Consider the following 23,408-nt stretch of genomic DNA (forward strand, 5'->3'; position numbering starts at 1 on the left):
AATCATTATCCAAGGCACATAGCGAGCTTTCCCTCTTTTAATTTGAGATGCAAGAAAGAGGTTTTTACATTACAATAATAAAAAGAATAATACTTTAAGTCTTCATAGGAAAAAGGCAGAAGTAGGGAAAAACCCCGAAGAGCCACACTTTATGCCTTAAGCAAGTGTCGGTTTTCTTTTGAAACGTAATTTAGGGATATTGTGAAATAAAGTTTTTATGTTTAATGAATGTCAATCTGTCAGCTTTGCTGAGCTGTTTAACAAACCCAACTCGGAGTCCGCCAAGACTTTGTCTGCAGCAAAAAGGGAAGGGCAAGACAAGGGTTTTAACAACTTTGTTCTCCTAATTAAGGCTCACTAGAGGGGGAAAAATAAAAAGGAAGGGTTATCCACTGACAATGCAGTTTCATCAAAAGAAAATGAGATCTGCCTGCGTTGGCTGCCGCTCACCGTGGCAGCGTGCACAGCCGCAAACAAGAGTTATGCAGGGAGAAACTGCAATTGCAGGCAGACCGCTGCCGATAAAGCAGGAATAACACGGATGCGTCATCAGCCTTTCAAATATTGGGAAAAAGTGTATCAAATCATGTAATAAATATATAGAGGAAATATGGTCTTTAAAGTCAGAATAGGAGAAAGCAGACTAATGAGGGAACGCCTTGGTAGTTAAAGTAATGGGACTTGAAGTAGTCAAGAGTGATCTAAGAGATGGTGTTGAGACCATGCTAGAGGGTGAGGTTGTCCTGGAGGACAGGAGGTATTGGTGGTAGCTGCCAGTCTGGGAAATAACTTCAAATGCAGATTTTTTTGTGTGTGTGCGATCAGGTTCCTTGCAATATATTCATTAATGCAGCTGGAACAGGGAGTACAGTTATAATATATGTCCAGGGCACCAAGCTGGGAAGAGATGCAAAGAGTACAGAGAACTGAATTACAATTCAAAATTATTTTGATAAATGGGAGAAATGATCTGAAACTAATAGCATGAGACTCCCAGAAGAGAAGAGTAACGCTGAACTAAAAGAGGTGAAATCAAATACACAAAACCCAAGTAATCAATAACCAACCATACAGCACTGCAGAAATTGCGAAAATGAGGGTGAACTCCCCCAGACTCGGCAAATGTTTTGGTTTTGAAATGAAGCCACCGCCGTACAGCACATTGATACCAGTGCCCTGTGTAAGATGGAGGTGAGAAAGAGGGAGGGATGTTACGCTCACGAATGCAGTGAGGGCTCCATGTCCTCTTTGGATGCTGAGCTTTGAATGAGATGAAAATAAACTGCTCTTTGAATAGAGCACTGCGGGGCCCGGGGAGGTTCGGCAAACGTGGCTCAGAGCGATGGTGGCGGCGAGGAAAGGGGTTTTTTAGTCTGGAGGCTCCGTGATAGTGGAGAAGTCTTGAAATAAATTAAATGTCATTTGAAAGTGGACAGATGTTTGATTTTTCGCCAGATTCACTGAGCCTAGAAGAAGTAATCAGCTTCATCTGAAATGGGAAAGATTTAGGTTTTAACTGCTTTCTACCAGGAAGGTTGAGGCACTGCGGGTCCGATGGGTGCGGGGGCTCCGGCATCGCCACCGCTGGAGTCCTGCTGTCCCCGTGTCCTGGGGCTGCGCGCCTGGGTTTTGTCCCCTGAGACCCGTTGGCCCCGGCAGCTGGTTTCGTCGTGTTGGAAGGAAGGGTGAGTCTCATTTGACAGTAGGGTGAAAGTGTCCCTTCGTGAGAAGGCTGCGGTGGGGGGTCATGGCTTAATTATCAGAGAGTTAAGACCGGGAAGCAGAAAATAGGCAAAGAGCAAGCGAAGATAGGGAGACTTTGCAAATAGCCTTGCTGTGGGTTTGTGTTAAGTCAGGACTTGCTTCTTCATGGATGCCAGCGACTGAAGCTCAAGACAGACCTCAACCTGCCTTCTCTGATTTGTATAAAGCAAATCCCCAAATCCCCGGCCAGCCAGCACAAGCTGAACGTACAGTGAACACGATCCCTCCTGGAAGAGAGAAGTCTGCATTTTCATTCACTTGTGTTTCATTCATTCTCATTTCAATTTTTGGAAGACCTTCATTTTTAAATGGGGCCAGTTTCAGAGGGTGTCAGCTGGGCTCCATGAAACAGAAGCACCTCCAATCTGCATTGGGATCCTGCCAGCGTCCTCTTTCTGTTTTACAGTCAAATAGTTCCCTATTTGCCTGTCTCCAAATGTCTTTCTAGCTTACTGAGTGACTTTGTATTTGCTGTTAATTACCATCCTCTGTGCTGGCTTTAATTTCTAATGCTCAAGTTTTGGTAGAGCCGTTAGTAGGTAGGATGGGAACGTTAGAGACACATCAGAAACCCAGATATAAAGCATACGTGCAAATACAATTGCAGCTTATTGTCTAGCTAGAATCTAAAATGTGTTGTTTATTAAAATATATTGAATCATTTAATATTTTATAGACTATTCTGTGAGACCCGTGGCTGCAGAATACCTGCTTGGATTGAGAAGATACTCAGTAGGATCTCTCCTGCCTAACAAAAGCATCAAAATTATGCACCGATTAAGATGAACAGAAAACAAACACCTCCCAAAGGTTTCTGAGGGTGTGGCTTCATGCCTGCTGAAGTCAGGAAGAGTCGGCCTAGGAGACCTTCACTCCACACAACCTGACCTGCGGTTCCATCCTCTCCTTTGGCCCAGATCTGCAAGTTCAGGAAGGTGGTTGGGTGGGAAACAATCTCAGAAAAATAACTGAAAAACCTTGCCTTCTGTTTAGGTTCGTTTAAGATGCTCTGGAGCTTCCTTCTCGGTTTCTTAGATAGGCATGAAACAGGTGCTTTGAAAACCTTCAGAGGGAAAGCCTGTTAGTCTGAAAGTTTCTAAAAATGTAATAGCGTGTGGCGTTTTTTGCTGCTTCAGAGCAGCAAAACTGGGATTGTTTTAACCTTGGAATTACCTTTTTTTTTTTTTTTTTTTTTTTCTCCTTTTTTCCCCCCCAACACCCCTGCCAGATAAGCAGGATTTTTCTGCTTGTGCTGATGGGATGTGTTGACGCCAAGATCAGCCCACACACGCACATCTTGCTAAACAAGAGGCGCACGGTGTACATGCTGCAAGTAATTATGAGTTTTGCTTTCAGGTTTATTGCCCCCACAGAGTTTTTGCCTTGGGCATTTTTTGCAGTGAGCTGACAGTGCTCTTTCTAAGCACTTTGGTTGTCATATTCTCCCTCTGTAGGATCCTTGAGTGGGCGAGAAGAGGTGGAAATGAAACCAAAACTTTTGACGAGGAGTGTTTGCAAAAGAACCTAAATCTCTGCATGGCCCTATCTTGGGTGGGGATTTGAGCTGGGCCTTGAGCTAGCGACAGCAGCAAGAAGATTTATCTGATTTTAATTAATACCTGGATGATGTTACTTCATGAGTTGCCAGTTTCCAGTGTCACAAGATCCCACGTGGGTAAGTGGTTTTGAAGTCAGTTCTGTTCCCTATGCAGCCATGTGATGTAATGAACACATTGCTCAGCAATGCCTGGAACAAGCGTGGTTGCAGAAATCCATCTCTCCAAGAGAACAGCATTTTCTCCAGCAATTGTACAGGCACTGCAATGAAGCTTTTCTTTTCTTTATCTTTTTTTTTTTAATAAATGGTTCACTAAGACCAACAGTCACTAAGATACTTGATTCACCCTGTTCCTAGTCCCCGTGGATCTTCTAGCTTTGGGTGAGCTGTGAAACCATGATTCCCAGGCAAATGAGTCTCCTCTCCTGTGGTGTCTCTCAGCGTTACCTCTTTCCATGAAAGCGAATGACTTCCCCAGCACATGAAGCTGTTCTGGACAGTCTGTCTGACCATGATCCTACTTCTTTTCTTCGGAGTACAGCAGCTGGAGAGGAAACTTGCACCTGCCCTCCATATCAGTGCAGCCTCTTGTTTTGAGGAGGGCTACGGGTCCCACCCTGTGCATTATCCCTGTTTCTCTGTGCTTTACCATGACCTTTTGCTGAATATACAGTGACCTGTTCTCAGCCTGAGATCTTCATTCAGCTCTTCTGATTTCTGCAACCCTATTGATCATGCTTGGCTTTCACTAATGTATTCACGGCAACTAATCTGATGCAACCTTGGGATTTGTACTTCATGAGTCGTGCCTGGCTGTTTGAAGAGGAGAAGGAAGAGGAGGAAGAGGAGGAGGAGGAGGACAGCCTTCTGTCTGTGCCACTCTTCAGCCCTGCATGGGCCTTAGGGTCCAGCTCCAGCTCTGGACCTCCACCATGCAAAAGGTGAGGATAACTCCTGCAGTGGGATCTACACCCATGGCTGTGCCTTTGGTGGGAAGCGGTTTTGAGGAACTCTAGAGGGTTAAAACCACATTTCTGAAACCAGCCTAGAGGAAAAGTCACATGCACGAGGGAGATTTTGCAAGTTGGTGCTTGCAGCTTGGGGTAATGGGAGGGAGTGTGCGGGGGTGCAGGCTTCTTGCCTTGGGTGAGCTGTGCCTGCTTAGTCTGTGGTCCCTGGGAGACGCAGGGAAGAGAGCACAGGCTGGGCTGTGGGACCTCCCTGCTCAGTGGTGGGACAGTGTGGCGCCTGGGCAGTGGAGAGTTGGATGATGGCAGATAAAGGACCGTGAGGAGGAGGAGTGAGCTGAGCTGGGTTCCTGGGAGCAGGAGGTGAGCTGGACCAGGTAAGCCTCTGCCAGCTGCTCTGGAAATGAAGCAGAAGGACTTGCAGAATGTTTCTCTGCTGTTTAGCTAGGGCTTAGTGGTGTCCTAAAAGGAAGGCTGAAGGAGGCAAAGTCACCAGAGAGACATTAGCATTACATAAAGAAGAGATGTAGAGAGACACAGAGCCTGGGGAGTGCAGGAGATAAGAGGATGCCCCTCCTGTTAGCACAGGAGGAGGCAGAGGAGGATTTGGGAGAACCATCTCCAAAACCAGGCGGTGGTTCTGCAGTAAAAGTCAACAGAGCCAAATGCGCCTGTGCAGCACAAAGAGGTAAAAGCAAAGCTCCTTTTGCTGACGGTCTCGTCCCATCTGGGGAAGGCTGTTTCCCTCCTGCAGCCCCCAACGGGCTGGGGAAGGCTGAGCTGCCCTGACCCTGCTGCACCATCCATTTGCTGTCATCTCCTGGGGGCTGTCCTCCAGGGACTCAAAATGCTCAGCATCTAAGCCAGAGAGCCTTGATTCATCTCTAACTTAACATGAGAACAGCAATGACAGGGTGGTAGGCTGTAATTAGGTTTTCCTTTTATTTCCTCTGTTTTTTCACCATCTGCTTTGCTGCTGTTCTGTGCGGGCTTTTCTGTCTTGTTTTTCACTTTCCTTTCTGCTTGACACTAACCTGAAAGGATTGAATGCAAAAGGGGAAAGAAGTGAGAAGATTCACTGTTTGAACCCACCTTCTGGTCTGGGAGACGTGCTCCGTAACACGTGCCTGCCCCCGCTCAGCAAGGAAATAGCACTGGGGAGCCGCAGTCAACGTACAGCAGAAGCGCTGCTCACCTGCGCTGGTGAAGAGCAGGTGCTGTGCCCATCCCGTGTACACACACACACACTGCACACCTCTTGTCCAATGTGTACCACAGCTTGATTCCTTTAAGTGTGAGTTTCCAGCCCTCTGCGGATTTTTTCTGCAATCAGAAGAACCTTTTGTGTTGTTTCTCTTGCCTCAATTTCCTTTCTGACAGTCCTTCAACTGGTGACTATCCTGGCTTTGTGCAAGGGGGTAATTGCAGCAACACCATCAGCCAAAAATAAAGCAATCCTCTTTGGAAGGAGAGCAGATGAGCTCTGCGAGGGACTCTTACAGCAAGAGACAGCAACAGGCTCCTCGTGCAACAGTAAGGCCAAGCAGAGGTTAAAAAGTAAATGAAAGTTTTGGAGACCCAGCGCGGATGCAGTTGAGCCACGTGAGCGGAAGATAATTGAAAAGTAAACTTCAGGGTCTTCCAAGCATTTGCTTTAATAACCACCCACAGGCCCTGGCGCAGTAGGTTAGAGACCTACGTCAGCAGCATTTGCCTGGAAAACCGTGAGCACGGTGCTTGCTGCGGGGACGTGCCCCATCGACTTCTGGCACTGCCTGCGGCAGAGAGGAGAGGGGAAAGGAAAGCAGAGACCCTCAAAGGCTTCGCTGCTGCTGGGTGAGAGCTCTGCTTGCCTCTGCCTTCGGTGGATGCATTTTTCTTCATTACCTGCGCTGCTTCCTTTGTATGGTGGGGAATTATCCACCACGTCAGTGAGCGGGGTGCCTTGCTTCCAGGGAAGGGCATTTACACCTGCTCCACTTTCCCCTGAAAGTGCCCGCTGAAAGCAACAGTAAAAAGCCTGTTGCCTTTGCGAAGAGAAATCCTGCCTATTCTTTGATTAATTGTTTACAAAATACGAATACTTAAGGCTGGGAGGATAATTTAAGGAATACTTAAGGATAACTTTTCCACCTATTAAAAAAAACAAGTCATTGGAGCAGAAGGCGAGCCTGTACGTGCTGCGCTCATGGCTGGCTAACACCTACCCGGTGATAACATCCACAGGGAGCGGGGTTCAAAGAGCAGAGTACACCCAAGTGGTCTGCACTGTTACCCTCTATTTGCTTTCTCTGCAAGGTCCGGGGTTTTTTCTTTTCTGCTTTTCAGGGCTAGAAAATGCCTCCTTGCTCATGGAAAGCAAGATCTCGAGGAAGTCACCAGTGGGAGTGTGCATGAAGATTTCACAATCTGGTCCCCAGCAGGAGAGCCAGCCAGCTGCCTGCTGCCTTGGGGCTGAGTTGGCGTTTCTTAACAGTGAAAGACAAGGTGGATGTACAAAGCGCTGAGTTTCTGACAATACGACATAGAGTCCCTCAAAGAGAGGCACCTTCAGCATGACCCATAACAGCCAAGCTGGTGGAATTGAGAAAAATGGGTCACTTTCCTCCATCCTGTATTGTAAGAGTGATTTAAAGGAAGGATCCCTGCAGTGGGTGAAAGGTAAGCGAGCAACTTGATGATAAGGAGAGAGGCAGTACTGACTACAGCACCCTTAAAATAACAGAAGGCAGATTTTTCAAAGACACTTCTTAACAGCATCTCATTTACAAAAGTGATTAAAGATTATGGATGTTTCAGCATTTTGAGGAGGGGATGGACACACTTTGACTTGTTTTGGAAAGCCTGATGCATAGAGTGAATGGGCATCAAGTGATTGAAAATCAGGACCCTGGAAGTCCTCTTCTCTTAGCCTTCAAAAGTCAAGGAATATTTGGGAACCTTGACCTGTGCTTTCCAAGTGACTGCCTACCCTGGTAACAATTTGCTCCGTCTCTGCAGCACTACTTTGGAAACTGCCTGAGGTGCTGCGCAGAGACTGAAGGCAGTGCCATGGATGGCTGTGTGCGCTGGGACCTCCACACACCATTCAGCAGGGCGCCCTTTTTGCTTGCTCAGTTCATGGCATCTCCTTAGTGCTCAGTTTTTGCAGGGATGAAGCAGCTCGTGTCACTCCTGCAGGCTCCAGCAGAGCTCAAGGAGCTGAGCCCCTCTGCAGATCGCGGGTATCTCAGCTTGGCACCCAATGTTGTGCCGAGCAACTTGACCAAAGCCATGGAGAATAGGAGGGCCGAGCCCAAGGCTGAGGCAATTCGTTTTTATTCTTGCTTTATACTCACCGCCTCCACTGCTCTGTGTCAGGAGGAGATAAACCTCAGCGAACAAACAGGACCTTGTTATCCTGGAGGTTTCAGATGCATCTGCTCTTCCCTTTTTGACTCGATGCAGTCACGCCCTATTGTAATGTAATTGCCTCATTTCACTTGGCATCTCCTGTTCCTGAGCAGTGAAGAGTTGATGAGGATGGAGGACATAAGCGGGAGAGAAGGGGGAGGTGAGTGCACGCTGTGTTTCAGCCAGCGCAGCAGTCTGGGAGAGCACTAAGTGGCAGTGGCAGCAGGAGCAGCCCCAGGGGACACCTGGCTGACCCTGGATCTGCAAAGGGGAAGTGAAGCTGGGTGAAACGTTCAGTGAAACAGGATCTCAGCTGAACAAGCCACTTCCTTAGACCCGATCTCTTCCTCTTGACATAGCTCAGCTTGTGTAAACTCTAGATGAATGCCAGATGGGATGCCTGGAGTGCACAGGTCTCCTGTGCCACTCCAAGGCTGCTCTGCCTCAGCTCCAAGCAGCCTGTTCCTCAAATCTAGGACAGGCTGTCCTCATGCTTTCTAGGCTCCTGGCTGCAACTTGGGTCTCCAGATTACATGTCTGATCATAGCCCTTGCTGAAACTGGGAAGCCGAGAGCCTTGAGCAGAGCTGTGCTGTCCAGGAGCACTGCTGGAGAGGGGACCTCGGTGCTGGAGGACCTGTGGAGCTCATGCTCCAGGGCAGCCCTGCCACATCCCAGATAAAGGGATTATTGGAAAGCACTTTAATTTGATTGCTCAAACTTTTTCTTGGGGTGGGCGGGGTGGGCAGGCAATGGGAGATCTCTCTAAGAGGTAGGTAGCCTTAGAAACACTGAGCAGCTTAAGTCCATTGTCCTTTCAGTTAGGGTTCAGTGAGGCAAGACATTATCTTGCTGTAGATCAGAGCATCATGTTATCTGTGACTGCTTACTCCTGGAATGTGTTTGGGGTTTCCTCCCTTTTTGTAGGTTGTTTCCTTACAGGGGACATCAGACTGCTTCCAAAGGTCCTTGTGATGTTCTTAGAAATGTCCAAGGGGGGTGGTTCTGGATCCGTTTGAAACATGTCAGGGTGTTCTGCGTTCCTCAGCCAACCCTTTGCCATGGGGTCCTTAGCTGCTGGGAGAAAAACCAATGCCAGAGCCATGCTCATGACTCCTTTGGGCTCTTGCAGAACCCCTCAATGGCCAGGTGCTCATGGTGCTCAGCATGGCCAACAACTGCTCAGCTACCTCCTTTGACATGGAGCTTTGCGCAGAGAAACTGAAGTCCCTTGGGGTTCAGGTAAGCTCCTCATGCGCTATCTCCCCTGGGGACCCTGTAGGAGTGAATGCTAGCTGGATTAGCATCATTTGCATTTGCAACCACATCACATACGTGGTTTTTTTTTTTTGTTTGAGAGTTGTTTGATTCAGTTCAACTTCAGTCTATTCCCCATATGACGGACCACAAGTCAGCTTGTGATCTTGGCTTAAACCTCTCTGAAGAAACCCATTCAACATCGGTTCTAGTGCATTGCTCGAAAGTCATTCTGATGGAATGGAGCATCCCTGGGACAACCTGTCTTGTCCTTTCTCATAAAAAGGTGGTTTTCTCTTGTGACTTTCCCTACACTTTCCAGGGAGATATTACTCACTGCAAATGAAGCAAGAACACAAGTTTTTGGTGTGTGACAGCTGTATGGATGAGATTGGAAGTGTGCTCTGTGGGAGGGTGCTCTGGGACACAGCTTTCAGTTGCAGTGCCAGCCTGGCCCCACGATGACTGCCCAGGCTAGTTCTGGTGGGACTAGGAGCTTGAAACTGGAGGGTGACTCTAGTTTTCTGTTTGCTCCCTGTGCAGGTGGCAGCGGATCAGTGGAGTAGGTTAATCCAGGATGCTGTCCTGAAGCCTGAAGTGAGACGGTACATGTTGTACAACTCCAGGGCGTTCCAGCTAGCCATCGCCGTGGTAAGGACAGTGGCGTCTCTCGCAGGCTTGCCATAGACATGCACTCGCTGAGTTGCGTCAGGACCTACACCTGGGGTTCTTGTGCCCAGCAAGGAAGAGAGGTTTCGGTGGGGAGGAGATACTGGTTTTCATGCATCCTAGTGGGCTCCTTTGGAAACCCCCATTCATAGAATTTCTGTAGATGGAGGGCAAGGCACCTTCTCCAGCCCCCTTGCTGGTAGTCTCACCAAAGCAGGCTGTCTGTGGTTGGATAACCAGGATATGCTGAGGTAGTAGTACCTACGTCAGACCTTTTTTTAAACTTGATTCTAAAAATCTGTAGATATTCTGCTCCTGACGCTAATTTAGACCAACGGAGCAGTCAACTTCAGTTACTGAGGTGATTGTCTAGTCTTGGTTGTCTTCTTCTGGTGACAGAAGCTTCTCCAGGGACCCCAACCATTAGCATCTACTGTAAGGCTGATACTTTGCAACGTGCTGAGGGTGTGATAAAATCTGACTCCTTCATTTTAGTTGCATTTATTTTTTTGGATAGCCATTATACACTTGTCCTCCTTTTGCTAATATTGTAGGAACTGGTGCTCAGTGTTTTGAGGATTTTGGTGCCTGTTTAGTGTAAATGAGTTATATTATTGCAAGATGATGCTGTGACGCGCTGTGCTGTACACGTCGTATTAGCTTCTAGGCAATCTCCTGCCCAAATGCATGCTATCTGAAGTAAAGACCAAACGAATTCAGTTTTGCCTGTCTTTATGCAAAGGCCAAGTTTGTCAGTCCTTAACATAGTCCTTGAGCCCAGTGTCAGCGTCCACCATTTGAGCGTTATTGTAATTGAGTAGTCTCTGCACCACCTTGAGTGCTCTGACATAGGAGCTTTCTAAATACAGGGACTATCAGAAGTATTATCAATATGCCTCAGTGAGTGCATTTCTTATCTAAATGGAAGAACTCGGTTGAAATCCTTCCTAGGTATGAATCATCATTAATAATTCACTCTCTGTCTTTGATGACCGGTAATTTTTTATAATAAACTAGGGCTCACTCAGTCCTTCTAGTCCTTTCTTTCCCCTATTTAGTACTGGAAAGAACTTCTGTCCTTTCTCACCCTCTGAAAATCTTGTGTGATTAATTTATGGTAAGATGTTACCCGGGGAGAAGGGACCAGTAGTTTTCTTCTTCCCTTGACTTTTCTCACTTTCATAGTTTTGTGAGCATCATCAGTCTCTCTGGGTTTTTATAGGTTTTCTACATGTCTCTCTGGACAAACATTTACTCCACAGTCCAGCTCTGTTCCTTCAGACGCTACTGGGAGGCCAGCGTGCTGGTGACCCTGGCTGCCGTAGCCGTCACTGTAGTTGTGATACTGGTTATCGACCGCCGCCAGAGGAAGGTAAGAGGAGGCTGCTGTGGGCAGGCACGCAGCGCGCGGGGAGCAGGACTCCCTCCCACCAAAGCGCTGGGACCCAGATCACCTCCCAGATTCATATGAAGAATACAATCATCTGGGGAGGAAGGAACACTTTTACAGCAGGCTCAGAGATCAGGTTCAGGCAAGGGATGTTTTACAGCCAAGTTACGTGTCGTAATGCCTGAAATGTAGGCGGTGGAGCCCGGCAGGCTGGCTCAAAGCGCCTGCTGTCGCTGGAGACAAAGCAACTCTTGCAGAGCGTGGTTCGCACTCCCACGGCTGGTGGGAAGGCACAGGGGCTCGCCGGCAGAGCCGGCTTCTGCCCACGGTCCTTGCAGTCTTGGCTGAGTGCAGCCGTTAATGGCATTGTTTTCTTGTGTTGCTGTGGTGCTCTGGACTTGCAGCAGGTCCAGAACAAGATGGGAGCTCCTAACTTGTAGACGTTGCAATAAAATTACAAAACCGAGGTAGATTGGGCGGTAGAAGGAAACAGGGAGATAGGGTTAGCATGAAAGGCAGCCAACCTGCAGCATCCACTGCTTGGTTGTTGTCAACTTTTGTTTGCAGGAATCACAGGGCCATGGAAATTTCTAAGGAGTGATCTGAAGAATAATATTGGAAAAGCGTGATTCAAAATCGAGAGGAGGCTTTGCACTGATTTTAACGGATTTTGGAGCAAGCCTCTAATGACAGCTATGCAATGACTCTTCCAAAGGGAAACCTGGCAAACGTGCAGGTGCACAGAGGCTCAGGAAAGGAGTCCTTCACCCAGGGACTGCTGGGGAAGGAAGAGGGAACACGATACGGGAAGTCAATTCTACTTCAGACATCTTTTCCATAAGAGAAATAACCCTTAATGAGATTTCTGGCTGCGCAGACATCCGCTAGCGGTGGCTAGGCCAGTACTGGTGGCTGACGACAGTCCTGCCTGACCGCAGACTGCTCTTGCCACTGCTTTCCTTTCAGAGACTCAGAATTTGGGATTATCCAGTTGGTAGCTGTAGGCTGGCCCGACTTTTGTTGTAGAATGTGTTAATTTTACCTGCATTCTTTAATAGATAAATATGAATACAGATGTGAGGCTGGCAGCTGTCAATGAAATCTTTATTAAACACAGTTTAATACTGGGGATTACAGATGCCCTGGACGGGCCACACAACATCCTACAAGTATCCTTTCTGTAGGGAATCATTTGTACCCCTCCTGGGGAGCTAATGATGTGGAGGTATTTATTGGTGTTATGATCCATGAGGATTTCCAGTGGGTGGGATCTCTAGGATTTGTTTTTTCTCCTGTTGGATGGCATGAGGGATTGGATATTTTTCCTTCTCCTATGAGTGTGGACTGGGAAATGCCCAAAGGCAATTGGAAATGATAAGTCTAAAAGATTGAAGTGGGATTAGTCCTTTGGGCAGGCAATTATTCCTGGAAGTGTATTATACTTACATGACAGTGATGATTCATACTGTAAGCAGAGTGACAGCAATGTGCTATGGCAAAATCCCCCCAACAACACAGAGAAAACCAAAGTCCCCGTCCCTGGGAGCTCATGTTCTGCCTTGCAGAGACAAACTAAGCCAAGCGCCTCTGCTCTCCGGGTGATTTGTAGCCCTGGGCTCCCTCCTTCGGGCATGTTAGAGAACTTGATTTCATGGGGTGCATGCCTGGGAGCCAGGTCTGTAGCTGCCAAGTACTTCTGACCTTCATGGCCTTTTAAAAAAGCAGGTTGAAGAAACTGGGTAGGGGGAGGCTCATTTGCTGCTTTTTAGAGATAACTTTTCTGGACTAGACAAAGATTTAGGGGAAAAAAGAGAGTTTCAAGACAGGAAGAAAGTGTTAAAGGAAGGTGAGAGAGATGGTCTCCCAGATTTGCTGGTGGACCTCACACCTGCCCCATATATACTGAGAGGTATGAAATAGAAATGGAGAGGGAACCAAGGCTGAAACACAGGGTCAGAGAAGGTTGTGGGGAGTACCGCAGGAGGGCTGGCAGGGGTGAAGTCATGCAGGATGAGAAGGAAACACTTAAGAAGCTGAATTACATGTTTGTTCAGACCAGTATAGTTTTGCACCGCAGTAAGTGAGGACTAATCCAAGGAGCCTCCACCTCAACCTACGTGCCCAAGAACTGCCTAAGAGCAGGAAACAACCCAAGGATTTATGATTTCTGTCTCCTCCAATGTCAGATCTGTTTTAACCCTCTAGCTTTTACACTGTTGCTGAATCCCCTTGACAATGGCAGCTTGAGTAAATATACAAGGGCAGACCTTTGGCTGCCTTCTGGGGGGCTGCTGCTCTCAAAGCTGGCAGGACTCACATCCCCATCACGTTGCTCTTGGAAGACTCTTCACAAACAGTGCCTCTGTCCTGAAGACAAGCACCAAGTACAGTAAACTTTCTAAAAAATGAATGGAATGAATCCCTAGAAACAAAGGAAAGAAAGCAGGAAGGAGTTTAGGGAAGATAAGTCAAGGTGACCTACCAATTTATTTAGATGTAAGGCCGCTGAGGTGAGTGATGGGCAATGGCCCTGGGTTATCCCAATTTGTGCCCCCAAGGAAGATGGGCTACACTCTGGGGCAATGTCCCCCTTCCCTGCTACCCCTTTTCTTTCCCCCTTCACCTTGAGGTTTTGCCTTAGCCCAGACCCTCTTGCCTTAAAATTATCCCTGCGATGTGTTATTTGGTTCCTGTCTCCTGAGCATCCCGTGGGCACCACCTGCCTTTGCTCCGCTTCCCGCAAAGTCCGTACCACGATCCGCACGGAGGCAGAGGGCTGCAGAGGGGGAAGCATGGAAAGACCCCTTCCTTAACCCTGCCCGTCCCAGCTGTGGTTTGTGCACTTCAGCCCGGAGCGCTGCCTCCAGTCCTTGTCATCCCACATCATGGACCTGCAGAGGACGCGAGAGGTGAGTGATGGCAGAGGCAGCCCGAGTCCCACAGTGACACGTACAGGTCCATCCCTACCCCCCAGCTTTGGTGCGATGGAGGTGGGCAAGGAGAATTGAGTGTTTGAGTGTCCTCCTGGGCATCCCCTGCTGTGAACTGGGAGCTGGACAGAATGGGAGGCGGATAAACCGCATCAGTCGGTGCCCAGTTCAGTAGGAACTTGTTTAGGCCCTGTGGTATGTGTGTGTCTGGATAATTAACCACACAACTTTAATAAAGGAAAGTAATCAAGAATCAAGGGCAAATTTTGAAAGCATGTGTCACAACTTGAAATAGCTGACACCTTGAGCTGTCCTCCTGAAAAAAATGGGATAGCCTGAGGAATAAATAAACGCTGTACTGGGTTAACTGTATAAAAAATGTTGTCCTCTTGGCCTCCAGAAAATGTTTTCCCCTATATGAGTATATAATATACAAACACGGCACTCTCCTGCAGCAAATTGCCCTTTCTGGCCATGGCCACAGGAGGAGAGGTGAAGGGGTGCAACCCTCTGACAATCTCAAGGCTGCTCCTCTCCCTGGATGGACCGACAGATGCAGACTGGGGGATGGGCAGTAACACACCCATTCACATATTGGCTGATACAATTCATATAGTTTTTAAAGACAGGATTCTCCACGCCAGGCTGTCACCATCGTGATGAGAGGCAGTGATGGCAGTGGGGCTGTGGGATGAAGACACTCAGCTGCAGGTGCTGGGCACAGCTTTTGGCTGATGCTGGTTTTTAGTCTTGGGATGATAATTCACAGGAATGAAAAACCTGCAGGAGGAAATTGTGCCCTTTAAAGGCTGTCCTCGGGACAGCACTCCTGCCTGCCTTTGGACATCCCCAAAACCTCTTTCTCTTCCAGTCGGGCTTGCGGCAGAGCCTGGACCAGCTCTGTGTGGTTATGGAGGTGGCGTTTCAGCCCGACCCAGGGACGGAGGAGGAGGCTTTGCATGAAGAGTCCCCTCTTTTATCCAGCCGGGTGAACCTAAATAAAGAGCCTGTGACATGCAACGAGCTGCTCTGCCTCGTGCCCGAGGGCCCGCCAGAGGTAATAAGAAATATCCCTCCCTGATGGACAGAGGTACCGAATCACCTCACCAGGTGGCTCGACTCCAAAACTCATCCCAGCAGCTGCTGGGGTCACCTCCTTTTTCACCAGTAGGAGCACCTGGAAGCCTGGGGGTCCACATATACCTTCTCGAGCCCTGGAACTGCTGAGCAGTTAATGCTTAATCGTTGAGGAATTAATGGATTAGGCTTTTCCTTGCTGGTGGCTGCGGGTCCCCGTTTGGAAGCCAGCCTCTCCGGAGGGTCTGTGCAGGGACCCAGCACTTGTGTCTGGGCTGGGGATGAGGCACGGCCATGCTCAGCCTTTGTGTCCTCTGTGGAGCGTGCCTTCAGAGACTTGTGCCGTGCTGAGCAACAAATGCGTCCTCATTCCCGCTCAGCAAGAAGCTTCAAAATGGATGGTTTTGATTTATTTCTGTTTTTCTGCTCGCTGTTACTAAATGAATTTGGTGCAGGTGACATCCCTGCTGATTGAAGCACTCTGGCTGTCTACAGGGAAAAAAAAGTGCCGGGAGGCAGTGACAGAGCAGGCAGGTCCCCAAGCAGCCTGGCTCCCCGGCCACCCACTGGCCAGTGGTCATTTCATGTCACTCCCCCGTGGGGACAGTGTGCTAGCACTGCTGACCAGAAGGGGATCTGGGACACTTACATATGCCATTGGCTCCTGTCCTGCTTCTTTCAGATGAGGCCAGTCCTTGAGTGAGGGAGAAAATGGTATTTAGTGTATCATCCACTCTTCCTGCAGGGAGATGCTCTACTCTGACACCTCTCGTGCTCGTTGCAGGTGATGGCCCAGCAGCTCCTGGTGATATTCAGTGGATGCTATGTCCGGCTCCTGGTCACTGGCCGGCTCCCTCAGGCCGTGGCAGGGGGGCACCTGGAGCACAGCAGCGTGCCCTGTCTCTGCCAGTTTATCGAGACCACTGTGCTCAACACACACCAGAGCTGGTTCACAGGCAGGTGACCAGAGGGGGCCGGGAAAACATTGAAATAAAAGCTTTCCATACACAACAGTGTGACGACGCCATGGGGCAGAGGAGAGGGCTGTAGTCACTCATCCTGGACTTATCTGGATGAATGAATGGAGATATGAATCTAATAAAACATGCAAGATACCAGAAAGCTGCTTATCTTTGAGACCCTCTGCCTGCCCACTGGCCTGGTGTGAAGGAGGTACTCTGAGGAGTCAGAAAAAATGCAGGCACAGCCTGGAGCTCCATTGGGAAATTTCCTGGTGGTCTTACCTGGGGGTCTCGGAAAGCTGCAGGGAATACCTGCAGGTGCCAGCCCCACACCTTCAAAATGAAGTATGTGGGGTTTTTTTAGTAGAAGGAAGATGGGGAAAAATCAGTGCATACCAGTGTTGTAAATGTGATCTTTTCTCTGGATTATGTTTGTGTCACATAGCTGTCAGCGAGCGTGAGCTTTGCCCTGACAGATACGGGCAATGTCTCCGCTGATGACTTAGCAAACTGTCCAGTTAAGAACCAGCTTGGGGTGGTGCTCGGTACCTGCCACTTCTGCTGCCTCTCCTGGGAGGAGGGTGATGGGTGTCTTGATGATTCATGGGATGAAGCCTTAAAGAAGGCACCATGCACTGTGTATCCTCCAGGGTATCCTGGAGCACAGCTTTTCTTAGACTCTCCTTTCAGCTGCATTTTGGGACAGGCTGATTTCTTTTGGTTTTCCTTTCCCCCCACTGGGTTTGCACACAGCATGTAAGAGGAGCAGTGGTAAGCAGGAGACCTCTGCCTTTGCGTGGAGTCCATGAGGGAATGGGAAATGAAGCGCTGTAAACCTACAAGAGGTTGTGTGCTCAGGTGGTGCCCATGAATGGAGAGCTGCTGTGTGGTCCAGGAGCTGCTGGTGTCCTCCTCTGTCCCCAGAGCCAGGCATTTCCATGAAAATCAGGTGAACGCGTGCACTGATGTTTACCTGACTACATAACCACACGGTTTGGTGGTGGCAGCTGTCCTAGGAAATGGCAATGGCCAGAATAAAGAGTTGTAAGGTCTGTGTCTTCCAGCCTTGCTGTGGCCGAGCATGCATGGGAGATTTGGGTCTGTTCTGCAGCTCCCAGCCTGCCTGCCCACCCTCCCTCCCTCCCCACCCACCCAAAGCCCTGCCTTCCCCAGGGCAGGGTTTGTGCTTCTCCTACCTGAACAAAGCTCTGCACAGGACACCTGCTCCACAAAAAGCCAGGAGGGTTTTAAAATCAAGGTCACTAGTTTGTGCACATCCCTCCATCACGTACATCCCATCCTTCCACTGAGCATCTCCCCCTCTTGTGATATTGTACCAGAAAAGCCTTTGGTACTGAAGGCCAAATATTTGCTCAGGGTGGCAGCAAGAGACTGAGCTCTGGAGACCCGGGAGCTTAGTGCCAGCTCTGCCCAGGGGTGTGGGGTGACTCTGCCCCCTCCCCTGTTGTTCCTGCCACAAGCAATAGTGAGACAAGGTCTGTCTCTTCCTACACGAGCTGCAAGGCAAGCCCCAGCAGCCAGCCCCGGTGCTGCCAAAGTACAATCCAAAGGATCGGTCTGTTCAAACACTGTAATGATAGCAAACCCCACCCAGGGAAAAAACCACCATGGTCCCAACCAGCCTCTTCTAATTCATCTTTATTTCTGGTTCGGCTTGGGCTGCCACAGGAAGGGGTCGGGCAGAGCCATCCCCGCACATGCGGAGTTTGCGATTCTGCTGTCATTGCTCTCTGTGACGGAGCGGGGCTTGCTGGAGCGGGGATCGGACTGCGGTCCCTGCAGCTCTCTGCTCTGTGCGTGCTGCGCATCGTGCCGGGGTGCTGGCTGCCCAGTAAGGACAGCTTCACCAGCCTACTGGGCTTGGGGAAGGGGCTTGTACAAAACACCACGGGATTTCCACAGACCTAAGCTCTAAGACTCCTGTAGTGCAGGAGCTGATTCTACCTTCATGGAAATCGTCTGAATGTATAGCAGTATCATTGGGAGCACAATCTGGTTTCACAGTATAAAAATCCAATTTGCTGCTAGGATGCAATGGCTCGTACTCTTCCCCTGGCACTTCATGGCCCAAAAGTGCCAGGAGTGTCTGATACATGTTGGTGATCTTCTTTTTCTGCCAGCTAGAAAAATTCTGGTAATGAGAGACTGATTGGGACATTTTCTATCGTTGTGCTTCTGTTTTGAGAGCAGGTACAGGAGGGATTTGCTGATGTTTTCCAATCCCTGGGCTGCAGGATTCCCAGCCAATAGGTTGCCTGGGGAAACATGTGGGAAGAAAGCTCATGGCCTTTAGGGGAGGACCATGAGGGCTTTTACCCTCAGGACCTGCAGGGCTGGTCTTGGATGGGTTTGCTGTTCCCGGGAAGCGAGGCTCTGGCTTGGGGGGCTGCTGACACCTCTGCCTTTACATCTGCAGATGAACAAGCATTGGAGAAAAGAGGGGGATTCAGGATTAGCCAAGGAGAAAGATTATTGCTGAAGGGACAAGGCTGGGGTGTGAACTAGCAAGGTGCTTGGGAAACCTCCTGATGGGAACCGTAAGCACCATTAGGTAAGTGTGAGGGAGTCAGGCCAGGTTTATGACACAGAGAGGTCTCCATCAGAGCCCGCCTTGCTGCAAGGAGGATAAAGCTCCACAGATTCCAAGCTGTGACCTGGACACCACCAGTGCCTCCAGATCATGCACGTTTCCCAGCCAGATCTGTCCTCCGCTGAGCTGTACGCACCTCGCGCCCTGTCCCGGGCCAGCTCTCCCCGGGGTGCCGCAAAGCGCGCAGCTGTGGGCTGCTCCGTGCTAAAGAGAGGTGCAGACCTCCGCTGCCCTGCGCACTGGTGCGGTCCCCTGCACCCACGGTGGGTGAGGGCGGTGTGCCCGACCTGCCAGAACGGCCCCGGGCCGGACCCTCTGCTAGTGCCAACGGGGGCAGCTCCCCGGACTGCCATTAAACACTCAGCACTTAACTGCAGGGAAGGAGCTTAACTTCTTTGCTCAAAGGAGCAGTTTGATTCCTCTCGCTAATACACCCAAGTGCTTGCGCTGCTCTTCCCATCTGGGGCCTCTGCAAAGTCCTGGCTCCCACGGCAGGCCAGATGAGTAATGTTCTGCTTTCTTTTCATATGTACTTAATTAAGGCATTAGCAAAGGGAGACATCCCCTTCCCTCACCTCATCCCCCATTAAGGATCCAGCTGTTATTTTAGGGGAAAGCTGATATTCTGGAGATTTTACAGGACCCCCTAGGCATGCAGTGCCCTTTCCTCCCCTCACACACAGCCCATGGGAGCAGCAGAGAGCAGATGGCTCAGCCCTGCGTCTTCCCTGTGAGTCTCCTGTGACAGCCCTACGCTCCTGGCAGAGGTGGGAGACCACGGGGCACGACCTGACCCCGTGGCAGCTCCCCAGGAATGTGCTCATGCCTGGGTGCAGCTCTGGGCTTGTTTGCACAAGAGCAACCAGGAGTGACTCAGCCAAACCAGTGAAACTGGTATCGGTGAGGCAGATCTTTCCCATGCTGAGATTCCTCCATTTGCTGTTTAAAAATAATTTCATTTTGACAGTGAGCTTTAATGACTGAGCAGCATGGCTGGGCGATGCGGGAGCGGGTCCCCAGTGAGCCCTCCATGCTGGGAGCAGCCCCCGCGGCTGGGGCAGGGATGAGGAGCCAAGAAGGTCCTTGCCGTACCCGCTGTGCTAAATCAGGGGTGGCCAGGAGGAGCAGCTGCTCCTGGGGCATTGCACGAGTGATCTGCAAAGTCATAGTGATTTGTGTGTTTTAAATGGGCCAGGAAGGGGCTGGGGAAGATTGGCAGCAAGGAGAGAAATCTCTCACTGCCAGCTGGGGTGCGTGGTGATGCATTTTGGTATTTAGCAGGGTGCCTGAAATAACAAAGATTGCCCCAGGGAGATGTAGCCCTGGTGACGTGGTGGTGGTTCAGCAGGTTGCATCCACTCACCCCTCTGATTACCCCCAGAGTAAGTCTGTCCTCCCTTCCAAAGGCTGCTGTTTGCTCACCCTCTCCGTCAGGGGCTGGAATGCAGCCATGACATTTAAAGGTAAAACCCAGCGAGGGAAGATGAAACAGGAAAGAAGATAAACTTTTGCAACTTCTACCTATCACGGTGCTTCCTCAGGCAAAGCACCCAGCTCTGAGGAAGACTGTGGTCGCTGTAGCACAGGCAGGGAGGGATGGGGACCCAGCACATCTCCCCTGCGGGCAGGGCAGCAGCTTGCCGGAGACAGTGGGCAGCAACAGGAGGTGCCCACCCCCCCCAGCCTGTGAGCCCAGGCTAGCCCTGGCCCCTCCACCCCCAGCGTGGTCGGGGCTGAGCTGTGTGGATGTCCCCGTCCCCAGTGAGCTGCATACTTACTTTGGTGGCGGCTGTGACGGTCTGCCTGCACCGGGCAGGGTGGTGGCTCCTGCTGCTCCCGGCTGCACAGGCTCCCCATCTTCCTGGCCACATAGCGGCAGGCTGGCGGGAAAGGGGAGACCTGTCTGCTCAACGCAGCGATGCAAAACAGCGGCTACCCCAAAACACCCTCCCCAGAGGGGACCTTTCCGTGAGCTTGGATCCTCGCAGAGGCGGATCATCTCTGGGTTGCACTGGCCCCGTGTATGGCCAAAAGTAATAGAGGAAATGGAGGGGACTGGATTTAACGGGCTAAAAGGGAGTTGCTGTATCTGGTGTCCTGGCTGTGTTTCAAACTGCTCCAGCACCAGTTTTTCTTCCCCCACAAGCCAAGGCCATAAAATATGCAGAGTATTTACCGTGCAGAAAACCCTCTAAGCTCTCTTGCCTCAAACAAGAGGTTTCCTTACCGTTGATAATTACTCAAACCATTTTCTCCTGGGCTCAGCAAAGCTGTCCTTTCCAGCCAGCCTGTCTGTTCCTCTCTCTCCTCTCGCAGTCAGCTCTGCAGTGGTTGTATTTCTTTACAGCTGGCTTCCTCCTTCCTTCCCTCCCGCGGGGATGTTGCTCCAGTAACGCCCGGTCACGCGCGGGAGGCAGGCTCAGTGCAGTCCTGCCTGCCGGGCGTGGGATCCCTGCGCCTCCCGGAACGGAGGAAGCACTCTGAGCATCTGCCGTGGGCAGCAGCGCTGAGGTTTGAGCTGACCATGCCGGAAAGGTGGTTTGGCCTTGGCTGGAGGAGCTGCTCTTGGTGCTTTGTGGCTGATGGAAGACCTGGGTTTGAGATGTGGGGAGGCAAATCTTGTGCTGCCATTTCTAAGCTGAGCTGGAGAGGAGTGTTGCAGCATGCACTTTACCCGTACGGAGCAGGGGTGAAGAAAGGGACGTTTCCTCTCCTTTCCTGCTGCTGTCTGACCACTGCAGGGATGTGAATGTCCTTCCCTCCCCCAGCCAGACCTTCAAACCCTCTTATACCATGTCCCACTGTACACAAGGGAAGGGCAGGGTGACACCTCTAGCAGACAAGGTGTAGGCCGTAGCATTGGCCTTGGTTTCTCCAGGGTCCTTCCCACATACCACCTCCAGAGCACCGCTTGATTTTTGTCCGTGGGATCACTACAGCCAATTACCAAAGAAATACACGTTTTGTGCATCCTTTGCAAAACTTTGCTGTTGTTCACGCTTGGTATTTATTCCTAAATCTCAGAGTCAGGTGAATTTTGAAAGCTGCTGCTTTGCCCTTTGACCAGGACAACATGTTTCCTATCGCCAAACCAAGAGCTCGCTGATTCAGGCAGGTTGGACTTTGGTTTCAATGGCCTTGTCTTGAGATTATATAAGGTTGGTCAGAGACGTGGTTAATGCATGCAGGTATTGCATCTCACGGCACTGCAAGACAGCAGTCTGGACTGCTGCAGAAGCAAGTGCAAGATCAGTATGTGAGATAGAGAGGAGCTGAAGTCACGACACCCTGCCCTCAGTCTTGTTCTGTTGTTTCACGTTGGGAGATTTGAGTAAACGCTGAGGCACTGGGCTGAAAACTGTAAAATGCATCATAGAAACCTTTAGTTCAGCTGGTGTCCTGTCGTGCTGCTGTGCGGTGCTAGTGACAGGCAAAGCCTTGAACAGACATGAAGCCCCACCTCTGTTCTAAACCATAGAAGACTTCCCATCACATCCCCAGATGTCTTTGAAGCCTGCAGGAGTATGTGATACAAGAGCTGTAAGTGTTTTAAAGACAAATAAATAAAAAAATTTCAAGAAAAAAAAAAACCCAAATCCTGAGCATCCTCCTCCTAACCTCCCCCAGCCTCCAACCCGCTCTGGAGGACGCCCTTTCCATCTCACAGAAGACCTCACCGGGACAAAGGGAATGATTGAAGCACAGCCCTGTGCGTTAACAAATAGCGAAGGTGGCTGGAGGAGCAAACTGCTCTTCTGAGGCTTTGCTTTCAATAGCTGGGTTCCCGCCGACTCCAAAACAAATGTGTTTCAGGTGGGTGTTATCCTGTGCCAAATGCGCGCTGTAGGCTGATGCCCCGGGTTTGCAGATGCATCCCTCTAGATGGTGCTAAGCTAAAGAGAAAGGGCGGGTTGCGAGAGGCCTTGGGGGAGAGGTTGCCCTGCAGTGCGCTGCCTCTGCGTGCTGGGCACTGCCTGGGGCCTCCTGGGCACTGCCTGGGGCCTCCTGGGCACTGCCTGGGGCCTCCTGGGCTGGGAGAACCTCTCAGCTCCCCGCTTGCTCCCGGGGAGGTGCCCATGCACTGGTGCAGCTGCTCTGCTGTGGCGCTCGTCCCGTGTGTTCGCAGCAAATACTTCTCAGGCCCTTCTACCCCTTTGTATTTCCCTTGCTGATGCGTGAGACTCCACAAATGCATCGTGATTTTTAATCAGTGCATCTGCTTTTGTCTTTGAACTAAATCAGACAAGCTGATTTTTAGTGGCAAAAATCCATCTCAGCTATTTTTTCCACTTCAGCCAGTTTTACTGAGCAGCACAACTAAGACTACTACATCAGCTGAATCCTCTTCTCTCTCATGCACCATTAGCCCGAATCTTAACCAAATTCAAGCACAGATAATGTATGATTTATTGACACGGGCAATCGAGAGAGAATTTAGCCTGGCTGCCAGAAAACAGCAAGGATCACTGAGGATTAGCTGTGAAAGGGAAGTCTTTTAGATCAACAGCTGAACAGATTTTACCTCGGAGTCACAGATGGGCAGTAAATAAGCCATTGAAAGAGAGCTATTGTTAGAAGAGACCTTTTAAAAAGAGTAGCCAGGTTCAGGTCTGTTTTTCTTCCCACTAAGTATAAATAGGAGAGAAGGACTCTATTAACCTCAACAGCGCTGTGTGGATGTAATGCTGCTGGGAGAGGAGAACTGAGCTCCATTCCCTGTGCCTTGTTCTGCAGAGGGAAAAAGATGTTCGTAGGCACTGACGGTATCAAGGCACAACCTGGTGCTTTCGGTAGGGCTGCAGAAGGCAGCTCTTTGGCACAAGCAGGCTT

General features: G+C 50.1%; 1 protein-coding gene and 1 long non-coding RNA gene across 3 annotated transcripts; one reads left to right on the plus strand and one right to left on the minus strand.

Moving 5' to 3' along the window:
• Positions 1 to 2,463: 2,463 nt before the first annotated feature.
• TMEM268 (transmembrane protein 268) lies at positions 2,464 to 16,127 on the plus strand. Its single transcript, XM_075112316.1, is given in 12 exon segments — positions 2,464 to 2,699; positions 3,219 to 4,263; positions 6,619 to 6,707; positions 6,710 to 6,819; positions 6,822 to 6,951; positions 8,815 to 8,924; positions 9,483 to 9,590; positions 10,831 to 10,980; positions 12,057 to 12,167; positions 13,827 to 13,907; positions 14,800 to 14,985; positions 15,790 to 16,127. Coding segments are annotated over 11 exon segments (1,422 nt in total). The 5' UTR covers positions 2,464 to 2,699; positions 3,219 to 4,096; the 3' UTR covers positions 15,970 to 16,127.
• Positions 16,128 to 17,609: 1,482 nt separating this feature from the next.
• LOC142065757 (uncharacterized) lies at positions 17,610 to 21,267 on the minus strand. Of its 2 annotated transcripts, XR_012663519.1 has the most exons (4): positions 21,253 to 21,267; positions 20,806 to 21,169; positions 20,357 to 20,458; positions 17,610 to 18,398 (listed from the first exon to the last, which is right to left on the minus strand). It is a non-coding gene; the product is annotated as an uncharacterized LOC142065757 (long non-coding RNA). The 2 variants fall into 2 exon arrangements; XR_012663518.1 differs by having other exon boundaries at positions 20,806 to 21,259.
• Positions 21,268 to 23,408: the final 2,141 nt, after the last annotated feature.

Source organism: Phalacrocorax aristotelis, chromosome 17 (genome assembly GCF_949628215.1).
Source record: "Phalacrocorax aristotelis chromosome 17, bGulAri2.1, whole genome shotgun sequence".
NCBI lineage: Eukaryota > Metazoa > Chordata > Aves > Suliformes > Phalacrocoracidae > Phalacrocorax > Phalacrocorax aristotelis.